Here is a 20,410-nt window from a genome sequence, read left to right on the forward strand (position 1 = left end):
TCACAGAACTGTTGTCGATTGGAGAATGATACGTGAAACAAGCATCATAAGATCTATCTCATCGATCTAGTCTAACCTCCTCCCCACCTCATCTCTTAGCAACGATAGTACACGGCTCCGTCATGTACCAAGTTCGTAGCTTCGGCTCACCCAAAACATTGCCACCCTGCAGCAGCATTTGATCATCGCTCTTCTTATCATCTTCGTTTTCACCCGCCACTCTGATGAACTCCGCTTCGTCAACCGTTGCGCCGACTTCGTATGTACCACCGCATAATGCCACGATACCAAGCTCAGACTCCACCGTCTCTCCAGGCTGTATGACCGGTAACTTGCGCTGCAGAACGCCTGTCCATGAGAAGCGTTTGTCTAGATCCAAAGCGACGTTGTGGGGGAGACCGGCGACATGAGGTTGTAGTCTGAGTATCGGTGAGATGGGACGTGGACTTCGGTTGCGAACGAACGTCTTCATGGTGAGGAACTCGTCTATCGGTACATCAAACTTTGCGCGACCGACTTGTCGCACAACTTCTCCGTCGCCCGCGGCAGGGTAGTCGGAGGCGATGGTCGTTTTGATGGCGAGATCGTCAAGCTTGATGGCCTCGACCATGCGCGGCGTGAAGCGGATGCTGCGTAATTCGAGCTCGCCGTGACGTCCATTACCATCCTCCGTCCACGTTCCGCGCACGATCTTGAGTAGCTCTTCGCGGTACCAAAAAGCTTCTCGGCTCGCTCGCTCGGTCTCGGGAGAGATCTTGCTCGTGCTGACGACGAATTGGCGTTGGTTGGCGGGATTGAGCGATGGTACAGCCGCATGTGGCGCTTTCAGATAGACCTTTGGGAGAATCATGACGACCCTGCTGACATGCCCCGGTTGTATGACTTCGTTCACACTATGCGCTTCGTTCCAGGAGTCGTTGGTGTAATTGCCATCAGCCACAGGCTTCCGGGCTTGGAGCAATATCGAGAGCGGGTTTGGCCAGGAGTTCCTAAGATCTAATAGAAGCATGCAGTACTCTTCGTCGCTATCATCACTCCGCCTTTGACTAATGAAAGACCGAAGATGACCATCGGCTTTGCCAGACGACCGTGATTGCAAGGCCTCGTCATCTGAATGAGTGCGCGAGCCTGAGGATGCATCGCTAGACCACGCAATATCTCCGGATAAGGGTACTATGTCCGGCCGCTGAAGCTGCACACTTGCATTCACAGTGATTGAGATGGGCGCAGAGACCTGACGGGTGAAGAAGTGCTCCTCTACTTCTGATCTTCGCTTTCCAAGGTTGGCATAGTCGATTTGTATAGTCGCATCTGTCAGTCTTGTGCGACCGATAACCTCGATGGTGAATTGCGCTTCAGCGCCAGGCTTGATGCTCGGTGATTCCTCGGCCTCATCCTTGCACCAGCGCAAGGACGGATGATGGGCGAGCTGGACTTCCAACTCATGCAATTCGGCTGCAGGCAAGTCTTTGTTGGAAGTCGCCATCTGTATCGCAGTGGTCGCCGTATCCTGGAAGGAGATGTGGACAAAGTCGACAGTTGTTTCGGTCGAAGTATTCTTCACTGTAACAGTAAACCGTTTCCTTTCGCCTTCAAGCACCATGACGGCCGACTGCGGTAACGAAACATTGGTGATTATAATGACAGGCTGGTCTGGGATTACCGAAAACGTCAGAGACTCCGGCTTTGGCTGAGAAGTTGCTCTACTGTCGATGGATGGTGCGATTGCCGAGGAGGGCCGGGATGTCGGTGCCCCTAAACATGCCTTGAGGCCCATGCGCTTCATTTTAGCTTCTCTCTTCGGCTTCCATGGCTCTGGGAATATGGGGAACAGCCGCTCTCTGCAGCCGATAAGCTTGACGTAGCATCCAATGATCTTCAACGACCCTGATGTCCGCGCAGTCCCTGTGATCTGAAACTTCTGAGTCCTGTAAGGGCCCAGTAGGAAGTGTTCCTCCAGCGCGACAAACTCAACACCTTCAGCAGCTATCTTCAACGACTCTACGCCAAGCTCAAACTCATATGGATTCTGCATGGCTATGACGAAGCGATAGTGCTCATTCGCAACCAGGACTGTATTTGCAGCATTCGTTTGCGGCTTCTTCATCCAGGCATTGTGAAGAAAAGGGCCGTCTTTTCCTTGGCTGTCCGACTTCAACTCGATCCCCTGTCTTTGAGTTAAGCGGAGAGGTTCCATTTCCTCGAGAATGAACAACCCGCGCACGAGGAAGTCATCCCAGTATTCTGTTTCTACATGTTGTAGTCCAAGCTTCTTAGCGGCAGTGACGGTTCTCGATATGTTGGAGTAGAGTCGGATCTGCTCATCTCGGGGAAGAGAGACGAACACGTCGGTGCTATTAGGTCTCGGTGCTGTTCCGGGACCCGCCACCCGAAGCAAGAGAGCAGTGAAATGGAGGACGCCGTTGAAGTCTGGTAATGCTTCGCAGAAACTCAGGCACGTTCGTAATATCTCTAGCTTGAGACTCAAACTTCCGAAAGAGCGCAAAGACGATATTGCCAGTATGGTGTCGACGACGCGCTGACTAGCAATACTGTCCGATGCACTTTCCGCGTTCTCATCTCTCTGACTGGGCATCCCAATATTGGGCATGTTTCCTTTCGAATTCGGTATCCCGTATATCCGGCCTAGCAAGCCTAGGAATTCCTCAATCCCATTCTCGACTTCGCCTTCGCCTAGATTGAGAGCACCACTCCCGGAGCTACCGCCGCTTGCGATGTTGAGAGCCGCAAGGCCAGCAGCTGGATGCACTCCCATCTCTGCTGCACCAACCTTGCGGGCCTGGATTAAGCCAGGAACCAAGGATGTGATAAACTCCTTCATGACGATGGCTTTCTTGCGTTGTAACCCTAAGGACGATAAGATCGAGGCAACACCAGCAAGCACTACGACGCGGTCTGTGGGGTTCATGCCCGAGCTCTCCGCTGGTCCAGGTAATGCACGAAATAGCATAGACGCTATATCATTGCGCGTAGGGTGTACACTAAGCCGCGGTACCGAAAGGCGTGGCTTTTGCTTGTATGGCGTATTCTGCACAAGCTGGCGCAATGCGTCATCATCTAGAAAGCCTCCGGATAAGTTGATAGCGGCCAGCAACTTGGAGAAGCGTATTACACATTCTGAAAACGCGAGCGGCGGCAAAGATTCGCCAGCGAAATTGGCCGCACGGGTATATAGATTCAGTATCATGTTGACCATGTCTGGAAGCAGCGAGTTTAGGGCGTCCAGTGAGTTGTCATGTTTGTGGGGTTTGGCGGGAGTCGACACGTCCGAGACACTGCTTGACGGTGTGTGAGTGGGTGACTTATTCCCTCCAGACTTATCGGATGTCGGATAGCAGATTGGAGGTATCTTGATGGTCAGTAAGATGATCAAACTGACATCATGTAAGAGTTGGACTAACCTGGAAGTCCATGCCTGACCATGCAAAGAGGAGCATACAGACCATAATGTGTTCGAGAGCTTTAGCATGCCACAAATGGTCACTTAGAGCACGTGCTCTTGTCGCGGCTTCTGTGAGCTCTCGTACAGCCTCGACCCACTGGCCTGCGCACATGTACAAGGTACCGATCACGATCCCAATACGACCGCGTCCCTTGTTTCGAGCTCTTTCACCGACCCCGCCGGAACCAAAACCTGTAATCGACACGCGGTCCGCTGCGTTCTTGGTTGCGGAGCTAGGCCTGGCGGGATTGCTGTTTGTTTGGTGAAGCGTATTGGCAGCATTGATACCGGAAATTTCGTCAAAGGTTGTCGGGGGTGTGCGTGTACCTTGTGCGCTCAATGAAGCGGTCCTAGGGTCTTCGGTAGACAGGGGTCCTCCGGAACTTGATGGTAAGACAGGCATTGACGCGCGGTGACCGTCCTTCAGCGCATTTCCTACAGGTGACTCCGGTCTACTCCCACTTGGTGTTTGCGAGTTGCGACGCGAGAATTGCGAAGTAGAGTCAGATGCGGCCCAGCTTGGCGTGAGCTCCGCTGTGCCATTTTGAGAAGCGGGCGAAACTAAGGTAGGAAGTGCCTGTATGGACTTTGCCAGAGTGGTCATCTCCGCTAGCAAGGTTGCAGTCAGATCGCACATGAAAGTTTTCATCGTCGTGGTCTTTAGCTGTGATCTTGGTGGGATCAAGAGTGTCTCTTGTGGTAGGCGCGGATGTCGTGATGAAGTTGCTGAATCGAACAGCATGATGCTGTGGAGATACGCCCGAGGAAACTGTTCTCTGAGATCGTCGATCCCGAATTGGATAGCATTGGCTTCATCATCGCCGGCTGGGGGTTCTTCAAATGTCGTGCTCGGGGTTCCGCCAGTCCCACGTGATGGCTGCAGCCAGGCATATTCGGACGCGTCTCCGATTCCGATGACCAGTAGAGGCTCTCTGAACTGTTCGAAAGGTGACAGTGATAGATGAGATGCTGATGGCATAGAAGTCGATAAGTCATAAAGTAAAGTTCCGTCAGGCCATGCTAAAGGAGAGAACATATCTATCGTTGCCAAGATCAGCAAACATCATAGCTGATTTGGCACATGAGGGCTCATACTCCGGTCAGGTCGCGGATCAGGGCTGATATCGCCCAGTCGAACCAGCGACTCTTGCTGCAAGAGGTCGACAAAGGCTATGAAGCGCGAACGCTTGATGCGACCCACGGGGAGAAGCAAGGCCCTAATGCGCGCAGGCGCGATCGGGGACAGAGGGTCGACTGCCATCGCAACATCTGGAAGCTGAAGACCTAGTGGCCAAAAACAATATGCTTGATCAAGAAGATGACGCTGTGCTGGCGGGTGCTTGCATGATGCGTCGAATATTCGGACGGTGAAACGGTTGGCGATCCTCAAAGCTTCGGCCTCGTGGCGGTGGCCCGAACGAAGAAGGCTAAGCCGCTTTCGGTCTTGGCCCCTGCGTCAGCGCCTGCAACAACAAGTGCCACACGAAACACGACATCTCACCCACACCCCTTCGCCTCCCACCAGGCTGCACTGTCCTCTTTGATATGTTTCCTACGTCTTGCATAGCGTGAGCATATCCGGAGTTTGTCTTTTGTTGCGTAACGTTATTCTGCGTCTGGCTGGTCCTCCTGTCTTCGCCACCGCCGCCCACGGTTCTTACAGGCCGCCTGGTCCACGAGCACATTCTCATTACAAGCACATCCGCATTCCGGACGTATTTCACTCCGCACCGTTAGCGGGGTAGATTAAGAAGACCTCTTTACGTTTGGAAGACTCATAATCCTATTTGATACAGCCCCGGGCTGTTAATACCATCAACTCCGAGGTCCTAGCAAACACATCGCCACTGTAGCTTCAGATCTTCAAAAACATTGTGCTGCACACCTGCGGAAGGTACCTTCAAAATGGCAGCAATAGATTTTGCGCGGCTGCGCAATCAAACGATGGCCGATGGCTTCGACAGCGAGGTCACGGTCAACACCCGGGCTTTGATAGACAAAGTTCTAGCACGTTACTCCAGCGAGCACACAACCTTACGAGAATTGATACAGAATGCTGCAGATGCGAAAGCAGATCAAGTCATCATCAAATTCGAGACCGACCCATCTCTTACTGTTCCTACACCTCAAGGCGCCGACGACCCCATTCTACTGAAGCACATCATTCAACATCACACCCTCAAGCGACTCGTTGTTAGCAACAATGGTCAGCCATTCACGCCCGCGGATTGGAGTCGTTTGAAAAGCATCGCGGACGGTAATCCGGACGAAACGAAGATTGGGGCATTCGGTGTCGGATTTTACAGCGTGTTTGCCGATTGCGATGAGCCCTTCGTCGTTTCAGGAGACAGGACTATGGCGTTTTACTGGAAGGGTAACATGCTTTCAACCAAAGCCGCCCCAGTACCGGCTGAACATGAATCGAGAGACACGATCTTCATGCTGGAATACCGGCAAGCAAAAGTCGAATCTGCGTCTTACAACCCATCAAAGCTTCCGAATCTGCCCACGTTGTGTCAGTTTCTGGCTACGAGTCTCACATTTGTCGGTCTGCAAAGTATCGAGCTTCATGTGGACGACTACGTCGTTGCGTCGTTCACCAAGAAGATATCACCCCCAGAAATGGTGCGTGTGCCTAACGGACTGAAGACTGAGACCGAAGGCGGCTTGATGCGGGTGACTGATGTCACGCAACAACACTCTCAAATTGATGCGGCCTGGATGAACGTCATTGCTACTGCTCAGATACCCCCAAAGAAAGCTGCCGACCTCGTACAACAAGAAGTTCGCAACGCAGGTACTTCATTACGGAGTTTCTTCTCGAAATTCGCATCGGCGCCTCCTCCGCCGCCCACGAAGAACGTCAAACCCACGGCCGAGAAGACGAATACTATTGAAGAGATAGCAGGCGATTCGACTGGCACCATCTTCTTGCAAGTATGCACTGTGGTGGCGGCCACTAAAGTGTCACGAAATTTTGCTGCGGAGATTGAGCGCGCGACTAAGAAGTCACCTCCGAAGACGACCAAAATCGCTCTTTTGACTTGTCCATACCAAGATCCGTCAGCCACGCTGGCCACGGGCTCTGGCAGTTCAGCTGCGCTTGCCGACAAAATCTTTGCAGAAGTTCTTCCCACAAAATCTGGACGAATCTTTATCGGATTTCCGACTGCCCAGACGACTGGCTACCTCGCGCACATCTCTGCGCCATCTCTTATCCCGACGGTTGAGCGCGAGAATGTCGACATGAACGCTCGCTACATTTCTACCTGGAATATTGAGCTTCTGCGCGTTGCAGGGTTGGCCTGTCGCATCACCTACGCAGCAGAATTGGCAGCTTTGCAGACCCAATTCGGCAAGGAACCCATAGAGACTTTGATCACGAAGACTGCTTACGTGTTCAAACAATACACGGCCAAGTCATCGCACCCTTCTACATCCCTTGGAGATAAGATCGACGAGGCGTTCTGGAATTGTTCGAAGGAACGATCCATTGACATCCTTTCGACCAAGGGCGTCATGTCCAGTAAGCGTGTGCGTATGCCCGCAGAAACTCTAAGTTTCTTGGGAGAAGTACCCATGGTCCCACAAGAACTCGCGAATGCAGCAGTCGACTTCATGCTCAATTTACACAATCGCGGTTTCATCACAGAGCTCACAATGCAGGATATTCGTCAAGGATTAGAATCACGAGCACTCAGCGAAGATGAACTTACCGAATTTCTTAAGTGGTGTGGATCCAAGCTGGAAAGCGGCGAGATTGATGTGCCCGGGTCTCGTAGCTTATTCGAAAACACGGTGGCTAATATCGACATTGAGCCAGAAAAGAACTCTGGCAGGATACTCGCTTTGGGCGACATCAGCACGTTCGTTAACCCAGCGCGTATCGGCGCACATCTACCTCTTCCGCCGGACACTATTCCTTTCTCCTTCACCAGAGGCATGTCGATCAAACAACTGCAACTCTTCGGCTGGGTGGAATTGTCGATGGTTCGCTGGCTTCGACACATGACAACACGCCCGCAGCTAGACGAGTTTACTAAGGATGAGAACCTTGCTCTCTCTGTGCTAACACTGACATCCAAGTGCTGGGAACAACTTGACGGAAATTCCAAGGAGACTGTTGTCAAGATTTTGACCCCACACACGATCTTGCCGACGAAGATGGGCATGCGGCGACCCGCGGAGTCGTACTTTCCTACTGTTAAGCTGTTTGACGATTTGCCAACTGTGACACCGTTTGCGGGTTCGAAGGAGAAGTTCCTATTGGCGCTCGGTGTTCGGAAGACCATCGATCTTCCTATGGTGTTTGATCGAATGCGCAGTCGCGACGCGCAGCAGTCAGAGAAATCCGAAAAGCCGACTTGGAATCACGTTGACCTTATCCGCTACTTCGCGTCAGTCATAAACGAAATTCCTGCGAAGGATCTTAGTCGTCTACAGCAGACAGCGTTTTTGCCAGGAGAAGGTACTCTAGTAAAACCTGGCGAGCAGTTCAAAGCTTCAGACCTTTATGCCCCCGACCCGGCTATCGTAGCTCTAGGCCTGACTCAAATCAAGCTGCCTTTCGAATTCAAGCCCACTACACGAGAGGGTGTATTGCTGCTACGTCTTGGACTACGACAATGCCCAGATTCCATCACCGTCGCAAACATACTCCATCGCGCCGGTCAAGCCAAGGATCTCCAGCTGTACATGCGTGCGATGGATTACCTGTTAACGAACTACTACAAGAATAACTACGCTGTGGAACATCAGAAGTTCGCCGCCCTCACCCTTCCGATTTTGCCGACAGAACAGGCTCCTTTCCCGGCGTTGGTTGGTCCGTTCCAGTGCTACACCAATGAGCACGCAGCATGCCTAGGATTCCCCATTCTAAGAAGTGATCTTCGGAGTCATGCTGAGAAGCTGGGGGTTCAGCGCGATCCAAGCATAGGCCCATGTGTTCAATACCTGATGAAGACACCACCCAAGACTAAGCTTGATGCAGAAATGCAGTTTGCCTATCTTGCTTCGCGCGGATCCGAGTTGGATCAATACAAAGGGCTCATACAGAACCTCGCGACTTCCAACATTGTACCAATCTTTCGGAAGTATTACCTTGACCCCGCTTGCAGCGGATTCGAAGATAGATCCAAGAATCAAACTGGCAAGACCGAGATGCGCATCCATCACTACGATCCACCCGAGCATGTTTTCGTGGGTCGTGATCAAGAGTACCGTGGCATCCTCGATTACGTTCACTATGGCGCGGAAGCTACAGTCTTCCTTCTCAAGGTTGGCGCAAAGCATGAGCCGACTACTCATGATTTGGCGTACCTCCTCGCAAAGAATCCTGCTCGGTTCCTCAACACCATTGGGCAAGAGAAATATCTCGATTTGCTGAGAAAGCTGGCCGAACATGCTCCGAATCTGTGGAAAGATAAGGATTTGGTCAAGTCACTCATAGCATCGAGGTTGCTTCTCGGCTACCGCGATATCAAAGAGGATAGTAAGAATGTCGCCGATGCAGGCGAAGACGACATTGATGATCTTGATGAGGACAACGTCCACCGCGAGTGGTCGCTCAACAAAGCTGGCGAGATCGTGATTATCGATAACGTCAACTATATGACCCGGTTCCGCGACTTCATCATCGCAGCCCCACAGGAAGAGCTTCTCGAGGAGTTCTACGCTCGATTCGGTGTCCAGAAAGTCTCGGAGCTGGTCAAGACTGACCAACGCATCGGCACAGTAGCGCGCGACCAGACACCAGCCCAAGATCTTCGACGGGACATCCTGGAACGTGTGCGTCTCTTCCTTCATGAGTATGAACGCGATGCTTCATCGAAGGCTATCAGACATGATGCCAAGTGGCTGGGTTCTAATTTGACGGTGCAATGCGTGTCGGATATCTCCATCCGTTATTCACTAGCGGAACGCAATGTCGCAACATCTTCACGCAAATCGGCTGTTATCATCAAGGTGCGTGGTACGGGGTACGTGCTTAGCATCACGCCGAAATACGATCTGTACGAGGTGTCAAGCGAACTGGTAAGGTTGCTTGTATCGCGGCCAAAGCGCAACGACGCAATTGCGCTAGAGCGCATCTTGACTGAGCCTCTACGCCGACTCCAGCAAAAGGGGATCAATGTCGAGCGTATCCTACGAAAGAAAGAGCATGAAGCGCGTATTGCTAAGCAAGCCGAGCAAGAGCGCGAAGAAGAGGAACAGCAGCGAGTTGCAGAACAAGCCAAGTCCGGTCACGTCAAGTCTGAGGATAGAGAGAACATCCCACCTGAGACACCTGAGAAAGGCAAGCATATGCCTGGTGCATTTGGTAGTCCAGAGGGTGGCATGGAAATCGCCAATCATGGCCGCCAACCAGAGGAGCAGGGTCTCATCAACAACTGGGCGAAGAAGCTCGGTTTCAAAAACGCACCTAGCGCACCTTCCTCGTCCTCCAAGGGTACAGACGGTCCCCAGATCAGTCGCGACATCCAAGCTACGAAATCGAACATTCAGAATGCTATCAAGGAATGTCGGCCTACTGGCATGGAGAACATTAACACCAAGCATCACCAGGACCCGACGGAACTCGACCGTGGAGGTTACTGCACTGGCGAACAATGGGAGAACCTGCACAAAGCGTTTTCGGTGCCTTTCTCTGGCCGTCACGTCGACATCTACTATGGCCGCGACGAGACTGCGCCGCTCACTGACCTGCAATCTCACCTCCAAAAGTTCCTACCGCTCATCTTTGGCCTCACATCAATCTTCAGCGTCAACCCTGCGGCGGTAAACATCTTCCTCGACAAGAAATCTAACACGGTGGCGTTCAACATGAATGGTAGTCTTTTCTTCAACCTCGCTTGGTTTATTGCCCTGCATAGCGATGGATGCCAGACTAAAGAAGGGAAGCTCACAGCTTTGGACAGTTGGTTCTGCACATACTGTCACGAGCTTGCGCATAATCTCGTGGCCGACCACAATGCGCGACATAGCTGGTACCAGCAGCAGATTATCATAGAGTATAGTCAGCAGTATCGAGCTGCACTGGAGAACTTTACACAGGGTCTTTTGATATAGACGGGGCATATTTATTACACGGATATACAGGTAGAGTTGAGCACTTCGGAGTCTGAGTAGTACTGCATTATTATTATCTCGAGTACAGTCAGACATTCTTCTACTCTCCAATCTACTTACTATGTTATTGATCTATTTGATACCCATTGTCTTGTCATCACACGCGGTGAGATGAGTGTACTCCCAGTAACCTGGGCATATTATTAGGTCGCAGGTGTTTCGTGCTCGATTACTCACTAATCTCTCAGCAAACAGTTCACCCCGAACTCCGACGTCTCCGCCCCATCGCATCTGCGAATCAGTCGCGTCTCTTACTTAATCCTTACAAACGAAGGTGAGTACCCACCGGGTAGTGTCTCCATTGGACCATCGTGTCTGTATTGCGATTGAGGTGTATATAAACCTCTTTTACTGCTCCTCTCCTCCTACACTCCACTCTCTACCCACTTCTCTTCCTTTACCCCAACATAATCAACTTCAGGTAGCCCACAAAGTCCCTACACATCTCACTACCTCGATACTAACTCCATCACAGCCAAAATGAAGTTCACCACTCTCTGCCTCACCGCTCTGGGCTTCATCGGCTTCGCCATGAGCCAAGGCAGCGAGACAACCCTAACAACAAGGCCATGCAACAACCCCAAGTACTGCACCACAGTACGCACTCCACCAGCCCGCTCCAACGCCTACACCTCCAAGGAGACCGCCGACTCCACTGAGCTCACCCGCACCATCACCGCGCACCGCCGCCAGCTCACCGTAGTCGAATCCCACACCCGAGCCAGCGTCCACACCTCCAAGTCCATCAAGACGCACAAGCCGCCCAAGCCCTCCAAGACCAAGACCTCCGGGGACTCGGAAATCCCTAAGCCCTCTGAAGGTTTCTCGGACTCTGTCCGCCCGACTCGTGTCAGTGTTACTGCTCAGCGTCGCCAGGCTCTGCCAACTACTGCGACTTGCACTGAAATCACCGAGTGGGACTCCAAGACTTATGCGACTGCCATCTCTACGCATATTCAATGCGGACCGGATAAGTCTAAGCCTACTTGCTCTACTTCGTACGAATGTGGATGCCACTCCTCCGCCTTTACGCGGGACGATAATCCTGATGTACATTTTTGCTGGCCCATGGCGACTAGCACTATCTTCCCCCCGGACTACGGCGGTGGAAGGTCTCAGCGGTGGGTCGCAAGGCAGGCGAAGGCTACTCATGCGCCTAGAGCCGCGTCTGAAGATCTCGGCGGACGGTCTCAACGTCTTGTTGCCAGGCAGGCATTGCCAACATCAACTTGTTCTCCGGGCCATGTGGGAAGCGACTGCAGCACTGTCGTCTCACCACCTAGACCTACGAAGTCTTGTCCTCCGGGTTGGGTTGGGCCTGACTGCCCTTTTGCAAGTCATGTTCACAGCACCCCGACGGTTACGGCTACCAACGATGTTTACGCTCGTCAAGAGGCTGAAGCGGGTGGTCATCCAGTCTATGTTATCACAGTCACCCATGTCAAGCGTGTAACCGCCCGTCAAGAAGCTGAACCGACTGATCTAGTCGAGGTTATTACGGTTACCAATACCAACACCAAAGAAGCTGGACCAATTGACCCGATCGTAGTCATCACGGCCATCCATACCAAGCACGTCAACGCACGTCAAGAGGCTGAAGCAAATGGTAACCCAATCTACGTCGTCACGGCCACCGATGATATCGCTACCACCGCCCATCAAGAAGCTGAACCGACTGACCCAGTCTACGTTATCACGGTCACCGATACTATCACTCAAGAAGCTGAACCGACTGACCCAGTCTACGTCATCACGGCCACCGATACTATCGCTCAAGAAGCCGAATCAACTGACCCAGTCTACGTTATCACGGCCCCCAACCCAAATGTCAACAACGCACGTCAAGCGCCTGTTTCCAAGGAACCACCGGCTTCAGAGGAACCTAAGCCTACGAAGGGGGGTTAGGAGTGGCGTGGTTGTATTGCTACGCTGAGGATATGAGAGGGTGATGGTGTGAAGGGGGAGGGGTATGAGGATCTTGAGGATTTGATCGAAAGTAGTGGTATGGTGGTATAAGGGAGAAGCTTGAAATCGGTGGAGTGAGGTTTTTGCTAGTCTAGCTCCTCACCTCTTGCAAGGCCAAGATTTCAAACTACTAGCCTTTCCACCTCATGCTCCTCCTCTCTTCTACACTTTCAAACATCCATCTATCCCTACTCCGCCCATTACACCCCAAACCCCTCCAAACCCGCCTCCGTACTCTCAATCACACCCGGATACACCACACCCCCCTGCCTCCTAACCTGATCCATAACCCGCATAACCACCTCCGTCTCCTCCAAGCTCATCACCTCACTCTCCAGCTTCCCATCCCGGATACACCGCGCACACTCGTCTGCTTCCCAGAACATGCCGTGACCACCCCCTGAAATTTCTTTGTATTTATCCACGACTTCGTACTCGAAGTCCGCCAGTTTCCCACGTTTCTCGTTCGCAGCGGGCGTTAACGTGTACGTACGCGGCTTCGGCGCGTAATCCACCGTCAAGTCGCCTAACGTCCCTTGTATCCTCACCGCATCCCCCCCAGGACTCGGATGTTCCGCATTCGGTGTCGTAGCAACAATAATACTCGTACCCGCCACGCCCTGCGCCCCCGACCCCAGAAAATGACAAAGCACAGTCGTCGTCTCATCAACCCCCGTCGCATACTTACTAACCGCCGAACTCACAACCGGTTCCTGCCTCTTCCCCTCCGGTTGGCAGTGCCACAACGCCATAAACAACCACGTCAGGCTATAAATTCCCAAATCCAACAACGCGCCGCCCGCGAGATCAGGGTTAACCATCCTATGCTCCGACCCGAATTCTTTTTCAACATCATTCCAGAAACTGAAGTCGGCGAATACACGCTTTATATCACCCAACTTCCCTTCTTGAATGATGGAGCAGACTTCGCGCGAGAGAGGGAAGAAACGCGTCCACACGGCTTCCATCATGAACCTGCCCTTTTCTTTCGCTAATTTCCTCAACTCCTGGCATTGCGCCGCGTTCACGGTGATGGGTTTTTCGACGAGTAGATGTTTTCCGGCGTTGAGACAGAGGCGGGCGTGGTGGTAGTGGTGGGAATGGGGTGTGGCGATGTAGATGATGTCGACATTGGGATCGGAGGCGAGCTCGGTGTAGGAGCCGTAGGCGCGTGCGGTGGAAGGTGCGCCGACGGAGGTGAGGAACGAGGTGGCGCGGGATGTGGATGTGGAGGAGGCGGCTGCTGCGACGACGTGGCGGACATCGGAGGCAGAGCGGGTTTGGGGGGAGATGAGGAGGTCTTTTGTGAATGCTGTGGGGTTTTAGGAAGGGTGGGTTGAGGAAGATGAGAGGGTTCTACTTGTTGCTATACCTCCCGTTGCTATAGTCAATTAGCCTTCTCTCATCTATATTTGGACACAATTGTGCATACCCAAAATACCCCACCTCAGCGTGAAAGGCTCCGAACTCATGTTTGCGAAGTTGGATTATCCCGATGTCGAGACGAAAGAGGAAGACGGAGATGAAATGATGAAATGGCGAATACTGCCTTTGTACCTCCATCGATATAAACACTGCCCGATTCTACATGTCTTATGCGCCCTAGGGCACATTCGTGCTGCAGGTACATATGTAAGATGCAATAGTAGGGCGTTGACAACCTCTCGATTAAAGTACCCCGCAGCGGGCGGTTGCATGCCAGAGGGCCTGATGACGCGAAAAGCGGAGAGACGGGATGCTATCCGCCTTGTCTTTCGATAGCATCGCTAAACCAGACAATGGAAAAGATCCATTCCAATTCAATAATAGTAATGCGTGGAATTCCGGGTATATACATTTTGAAGCCTCGTGGTCCCTCGACATACCGTGATAACAATGCTCCTGCAAGTGCTCATAGCCCAATATGACTCTCCATCGTCCTCCATAGTGTCGACTTCCTTTTACGGGTCGCGACTCGACCCGATATACAGCTACGACTGCGACCGCAACCATTTCCGAGATGTACCAGTTCGAGGTATACCCTACACCTTGCGCATGGCAAGCTTCTTGCGTGCCTGGATCGTGTAGGCGTAGAGAGCGTCCTTGAAAGCAAAGAGGAAGGCGGCGGTGATGACACTCTGGGTGACCTTGGGTCCAATACCTATGAACGGTTAGCACATGTTCTCTTTTACTTCGAACGATATACCCCATACCTCCGTACAGGCCAGTGTATCCCTCCTCGCGGATGATGCGCCTGAAGGTGGTCAACATATCCTCCCTCGGTCCATCCCTGCCCGCAACGTGCATCCTGCTCTTGACAGTGATGTACGGGTAGGTAATGCTGGTAGCCAAAAGCTTGCCCAGCGCACCAAGATAGAAGGCATCCTTGGGCGTGACCCTCCTCCGCTTCTCCAGCATCTGCTTCAGCTGCTCAAACACAGTGTATTGCAGGATCGGGTTGATGACCAAGACCAACGCCGGCATGACACCAGCAAACAGGCGCGCGGGGCCTTCATCGCGGACAAGGGCGAAGAGCGTGCCAAGCGTCGATGGCGCTTTCTGTGCGGGGGTAGGCGCGCCCGGGAGCGACTCGTCGGAGGCTTCGGATTTGCGCGTCGTCATGCGCGTGTTGACGACCCAGATGGGGTTGGTCATGAGGACGGTTGCGCTGCCGGCGAGGGCGCCTGCCATCATGGACTCGACCGTGGTGAGCTTGGAGGAGGCGCGACCGGCTTTGAGCGCAGCCTTCTCGAAGAAGGAGCGGGTCCATTCGTACCCTGATGCCGTTAGTCTAATATATTGCTTAGACGTGTATTGTCGTACAGTAGTAGTAGACGAAGTTTGTGACGCTGATGCCGAAGAGGGCTGAGTCGAGACCGGCGTAGAGGCCGGCGACACCCTCGCGCTTAATAATGCGTCGCGCGGCATTGAGCGTCGATGACTGCGCGCGCTTCGACTCGACTTGCGCGCGGGTAGAGAGGGTGATGAGCGGGTAGCTGGGGGTTGTTAGCAGCCCGCATCGCTTTGTCGCGATGGCGCATACGTCAGGGCCATGGACAGCAGTCCTCCACCAGCGCCAGCCAGCGCATGCGCAACATTGTCGCTCTGCTGAGCCGCCGTGCTCTGGGGCACCGAGGAAGTCGACTCGATGAGCTTCTCCTGCGCCTTTTCCTGTGTTTGAGACATGGTCGGGTGTAAGGTTCAGTCGCGCGGGAGCTGAAGAGGGGAAGCGGGCGGTTGTCGCGGCGGGAGGAAGGAGCAGCCGGTAAGCCGATGAGATTGGGAAGGTTAGGATAAACAGTGAAGTAGAGGGTATCAAAAGGGAAGCAGCTTCAAGTCTCGTCGGATGGTCTTCGTCTCCGCATTTGAGCTGCGGCTCCGGCTGGCTTGTGAACGTCACCAAGCATTTCCGGGGTAAGACGTACAACCGAGGCAACAACTTCCCCCGATCTAGTCGCATGCGGTAATCCTCTCCAAACTACCAACATGCGCAATCTCCTCGCCTCATGCACTGCACAACAAACATGTAATCATCACTCTTGATTGGCCGTTGCTACTGGATTACTTTGTGACTACCTCCCGTATATCCTCCTCTCTGCTACCCGAAACGGTACATAGAGCACCGCTGCCAGCACAACTGCTACCTCCAACCCGATGTCGCCCGTAGTCTCCGCGATGGGTCCTGTCCACCAAATCTGTCCCATACACGGGATGATGAGGCCAAAGGAGAGCAGGAACGCGCCGATTGCCGCGAAACCGGGTGGTAGCTTGCTCGGCTCGTCCCACGCCTCTTCATCCTCGGTGTAAGACATGAAGCTGCTGCGTCGGAACAGCACGTGTTCGGTGATGGCGATGCCAATAAAGGCCGCGCTCCAGTACCCGATGACGCCGATGAAGTTCTCGAGGTTGAGGAAGAAGCTGCTGGATGCCTCGACAGCAACGCCAATTACAATTCCAGTAATAACGATGCTGAAGAAGATGCGCGGGATGCGGAAGAGCCAGGGAAGGAGCATCTGCAGATTTAGTGTTACGCTGTACATTGTCGCCGACAGGTTACCCAACATGCTAAAGGCAAGCACGACTGTGACGAAGCTACCAAACCCGCCAGCTGGCTGAAGCATGGCTGCAAGGACACCACTCGCTGCGTTGTCGTCGTACCCAGCCTGCCATGAGGCAATATTCGGCGTCGCACCTCCCATCGCTGCACCGAGGGTCATGAGTAGGACCGTAGGGAGGGCAAGGCCAATGTAGGTGTAAAGGGCGATTCGGAAAGGAGGGGCCTTGGGATGCATGTACGTCGAGAAGTCACTCGCAAGTGCAGCCCATGGAAGCATGAAGCTCGCCACGAGACCGCCAAATGAGAGGACCTGTGACGCTGTGGCAGCCGGCGCTGCTACCTGCTGGCTGAGGCTGCTACCCCCGCATCCTGCTGCAATGATGAGTGCGGCCAATGCTGGGATCCATGCCCAGCGCTCATAGTGATGCAATACTCCGAAGCCGCAGAAAGAGATGACCAGCGACAATATGGCGATGATGACGATACCCACCGTGGCGTTGATGGTCGCTCCGTCCTGCACCGCCGACAGAGCCATACCACCAATGACACTATCGACAACGCAGAACCCCGTGAGCGTTGCAAGGTTAAGCAGTATCAACAGAGAAACAAAGTATTTCCCGAAGGAAAACCTCGCCTGGACCAGCTGTCGCATACCCGTCTTCGGCCCCCACGTACACATGTACGCCACCGGCACCGTCGACACGAGGGTAAAGAAAAGAATGACCAGCGCCGCGTCCCTCAGACTAAGAGCAAAAGATATTGTGCCCACCATGCCAAAGGTCACACTGCATACCCGTTAGCCATTATGCAAGGCCACCACTCTCCAATTGACCACTTACGGCAACGGATTACAACTCATGCAAAACCAAAGCGTGAAGATCTTAGAATACTGCGTCTCTGTCCTATCCTCATACGGCACAGGCGTACACCCTCTGAGCTCAACATCACCTTTCTTTTCCAGAAAACTCAGCACCCCTCTCCACCCTCCAACTCTTTCGTGCTTGCCCACCGTGACATCGCCATGTTGCTGCTCCACACCCGCGACTTCCCCAACCGAGAGATTGGGCCGCTTGATGTCTTCCTGTTCCCGCGAAGGAGCACCACTCCCCACCCTGCTACTACCTACACCTCCATTCGGGGCGTCTGCCATCTCTTTTCCCGGACCCGTTGGTCTCTTGGCTCGCAGCACCGTTTTCGCCGCTCCACCCCGAGATATTGCGCGTGTAAAGTTTGTCAGTCGTGCGTAAGGGACCCGAGATGATGGTACAGACGCCGTTGACGACCCACTCGCTATGTCCGTCTACGGCTTGCAATGCGAAGTAATAGTGTGAAACTGGCTCAGTCGTGTGATGCGATAAGGCCCCGGCGCGACTATATACCTGAATCATTTGCTCCACCCAGTACAACGTCGTTATGACTCTTTGCTTACCCCATAGTGGCGAGCTTGCGACTATCGCGAACAGAGATTTTTTGCAAACACGACATTTCTGGTTCGCGCATCCTGTGCCCGGCAAGGCTAGACGCGCACCCGTTCGGCACCGAGCGCTGCAAAATCGTTTCAATGCACGAATGCACGCATCCCACAACAAAGGGTCTATGACGATCTGGCCCACCTCGCGCGCTGCTAAGCCGACAACCGCATGATAGCCGTCTAACAACCGCGCCTTGACTGTGTGCAGCCATAGCTTCAGGATGCTACTCCGACCATGACGGAGGTGGATGTGCGATGCGTATGCCGTGGTGTGCATGAGGTCTTGTCGGCTGCATGCTTGCTGCGCTGCGCAATGGCCTGATTATAGACGCGCTTGCCGACTTCTCGCCGGTCTGCCGGACCTTCCCCACGGTCTTGACCGAGATGGGCGACACTCGTCCAACCACACTGCGTGCGGTGCTTGATACTCCGACGAGGGCGTGTAGCGTCCTCGGGGAGAGGAATGTTAGTTATCATGGGCGTTGAGCGCTGCGGCGTCGCCTTGCATGAGGCTGTCCCTCTTCGCTCATCTCCTTCTGCTGCGCTGATATTTGGAATCTGGTTATGGCTGCCGACGAAGAGAACAAGCGTGAACCTATACCGGTCGACGAGGCTGCTGTTGCACCTGAGCTGCCGGTGGAAGGTGAAGTCGAAGTCCCATATAGTATATACACCAGCAAAGAGAAATGGCTCATCGTAGCTATGGTTGCATTGGCGGGGTTCTATAGGTACACTCTTCCCTTTCATCTCAAGTCAAGACATATACAACAGCAGTAGCTAACACCACCACAGCCCCCTCCCCGCAAACATCTACTTCCCAGCCATCCCAACCCTCGCGCGCGCCTTCAACCAAACCTCCGAAGCCATCAACCAAACCGTCACCGTGTACCTAGTCTTCCAAGGAATCAGCCCTATGCTCTGGGGCCCCATCAGTGACCGCTACGGCCGCCGCCTCGTCTACCTGGTATGTCTTAGCATCCTCGTCGCCTCGTCCATCGGCCTAGCCCTCTGTCCAACCAGCCACTTCTGGCTGCTCCTCTTCCTGCGCTGCTTCCAGTCCGGCGGCAGCGCCAGCACCATCGCCCTTGGCGCCGGCGTCATAGGCGATATATCCACGAGCCGCGAACGAGGCGGCTACTTTGGCATGTTCAACCTCGGTCCTATGCTCGCTCCGTGTATCGCACCTGCGATTGGAGGCGCACTTTCGCAGGGTCTGGGCTGGCGATCCATCTTCTGGTCCATCGTCATCATGGTGGCTGTTTGTCTGCTGTGCATCGCGCTTTTCCTCCCTGAGACCCTGAGGAGCATCGCGGGTAATGGCAGTATCCCTGTGCCCCGCCTCCAACGCGCTATCCTCCCTATCGTCGGCCAAAAAGCAACGAAAGAAGCCTTCGACCCGGATTCCCGCGCTAAGGCTAAACACTCTGTTAATCCCTTTGTCCTCTTTACGTACCCTGATGTCATTGTCCTGCTCACTTTTACCGGGCTGGTCTACGCGGTCAATTACACAATCACCGCTACCATTTCTTCGGCTTTTGCAAAGATATACCCGGAGTTGTCGGAGACAGTGCTGGGGCTCTGCTATTTGCCTGTTGGTGCAGGCATGATTCTGGGTTCTACGATGACGGGCAAGATGTTGGATTGGGAGTATAGACGTATCAAAGAGCGGTGTGGTGATAACTTCACTATTGAACACGCCCGCTTACGCATAATGCCCTTCTACCTCTCCCTCTTCATCGTCTGCGTCATTGCTTGGGGTTGGACGATACAGGCTAAAGCTCATATCGCTGTTCCCCTTATCCTTGGCGTTATGCTGGGTTGGACGTCGATTGGTATCCTCAACACCACGATGACACTCAACATCGATATTCTGCAGTCCCGCAGTTCAGGTGCGACGGCGTGTACGAACCTTGTGCGCTGCTCGCTGGCTGCGATTCTGGTTTCTATCATCGATCGCATGGCGAGTGCGTGGGGCGATGGCTGGACGTATACGTTTTGGGGTGGCATATGTTGTTTGTTGATGCCGCTCATGTTGTTGGAGATCAAGATGGGCCCGGTGTGGCGGAGGAGGCGCGAAGCTAAGGAATTGGAGGCGGAGAAGGCATGATTTGGTTGTTGGGAGGGGAAAGGAAGAGGTTGTGAGTAACGGTCTTTGGTTGGAGAAAAGCATTATACCCTTTTGTTGTTAGTTTAGCATAGCGTTGCATAGTTTTGCATTGAATCGCATTGCATTGCAGGTCTAAGGAGGCCCTGATACATGCGAGCGTGTCTGCTAGCTAACTTTCAAGAGACTCGTAGGTCGTTCGAATGACGTAGTCCAAGAGACTGCCTACTGATCTGATCCTCG

General features: G+C 53.4%; 7 protein-coding genes across 7 annotated transcripts; 3 read left to right on the forward strand and 4 right to left on the reverse strand.

Moving 5' to 3' along the window:
- Window positions 1-88: 88 nt before the first annotated feature.
- On the reverse strand, window positions 89-4,724 carry J4E92_010977 (uncharacterized protein; the record flags this gene model as incomplete). Its single annotated transcript, XM_051502310.1, has 3 exons — window positions 89-3,370; window positions 3,423-4,501; window positions 4,559-4,724. The coding sequence occupies 3 exons, from the start codon at window positions 4,722-4,724 to the stop codon at window positions 89-91; spliced, it is 4,527 nt and encodes a 1,508-aa protein (XP_051347479.1).
- A 683-nt stretch (window positions 4,725-5,407) lies between these two features.
- On the forward strand, window positions 5,408-10,531 carry J4E92_010978 (uncharacterized protein; the record flags this gene model as incomplete). Its single annotated transcript, XM_051502311.1, has 1 exon — window positions 5,408-10,531. One exon carries the CDS (start codon window positions 5,408-5,410, stop codon window positions 10,529-10,531), a length of 5,124 nt encoding a protein of 1,707 aa, XP_051347480.1.
- A 171-nt stretch (window positions 10,532-10,702) lies between these two features.
- Window positions 10,703-12,496, forward strand: J4E92_010979 (uncharacterized protein; the record flags this gene model as incomplete). Its single annotated transcript, XM_051502312.1, has 2 exons — window positions 10,703-10,706; window positions 11,067-12,496. The coding sequence occupies 2 exons, from the start codon at window positions 10,703-10,705 to the stop codon at window positions 12,494-12,496; spliced, it is 1,434 nt and encodes a 477-aa protein (XP_051347481.1).
- Window positions 12,497-12,756: 260 nt separating this feature from the next.
- Window positions 12,757-14,028, reverse strand: J4E92_010980 (uncharacterized protein; the record flags this gene model as incomplete). Its single annotated transcript, XM_051502313.1, has 2 exons — window positions 12,757-13,868; window positions 13,989-14,028. 2 exons carry the CDS (start codon window positions 14,026-14,028, stop codon window positions 12,757-12,759), a joined length of 1,152 nt encoding a protein of 383 aa, XP_051347482.1.
- A 549-nt stretch (window positions 14,029-14,577) lies between these two features.
- Window positions 14,578-15,721, reverse strand: J4E92_010981 (uncharacterized protein; the record flags this gene model as incomplete). The annotated part of the gene is made up of 4 exons (XM_051502314.1): window positions 14,578-14,696; window positions 14,749-15,312; window positions 15,359-15,531; window positions 15,579-15,721. The coding sequence occupies 4 exons, from the start codon at window positions 15,719-15,721 to the stop codon at window positions 14,578-14,580; spliced, it is 999 nt and encodes a 332-aa protein (XP_051347483.1).
- Window positions 15,722-16,107: 386 nt separating this feature from the next.
- On the reverse strand, window positions 16,108-17,742 carry J4E92_010982 (uncharacterized protein; the record flags this gene model as incomplete). Its single annotated transcript, XM_051502315.1, has 2 exons — window positions 16,108-17,377; window positions 17,432-17,742. The coding sequence occupies 2 exons, from the start codon at window positions 17,740-17,742 to the stop codon at window positions 16,108-16,110; spliced, it is 1,581 nt and encodes a 526-aa protein (XP_051347484.1).
- An 885-nt stretch (window positions 17,743-18,627) lies between these two features.
- On the forward strand, window positions 18,628-20,170 carry J4E92_010983 (uncharacterized protein; the record flags this gene model as incomplete). Its single annotated transcript, XM_051502316.1, has 2 exons — window positions 18,628-18,791; window positions 18,856-20,170. 2 exons carry the CDS (start codon window positions 18,628-18,630, stop codon window positions 20,168-20,170), a joined length of 1,479 nt encoding a protein of 492 aa, XP_051347485.1.
- Window positions 20,171-20,410: the final 240 nt, after the last annotated feature.

Source organism: Alternaria infectoria, assembly GCF_024043175.1.
Source record: "Alternaria infectoria strain BMP 0036 chromosome Unknown scaffold_49, whole genome shotgun sequence".
Classification (NCBI taxonomy): domain Eukaryota; kingdom Fungi; phylum Ascomycota; class Dothideomycetes; order Pleosporales; family Pleosporaceae; genus Alternaria; species Alternaria infectoria.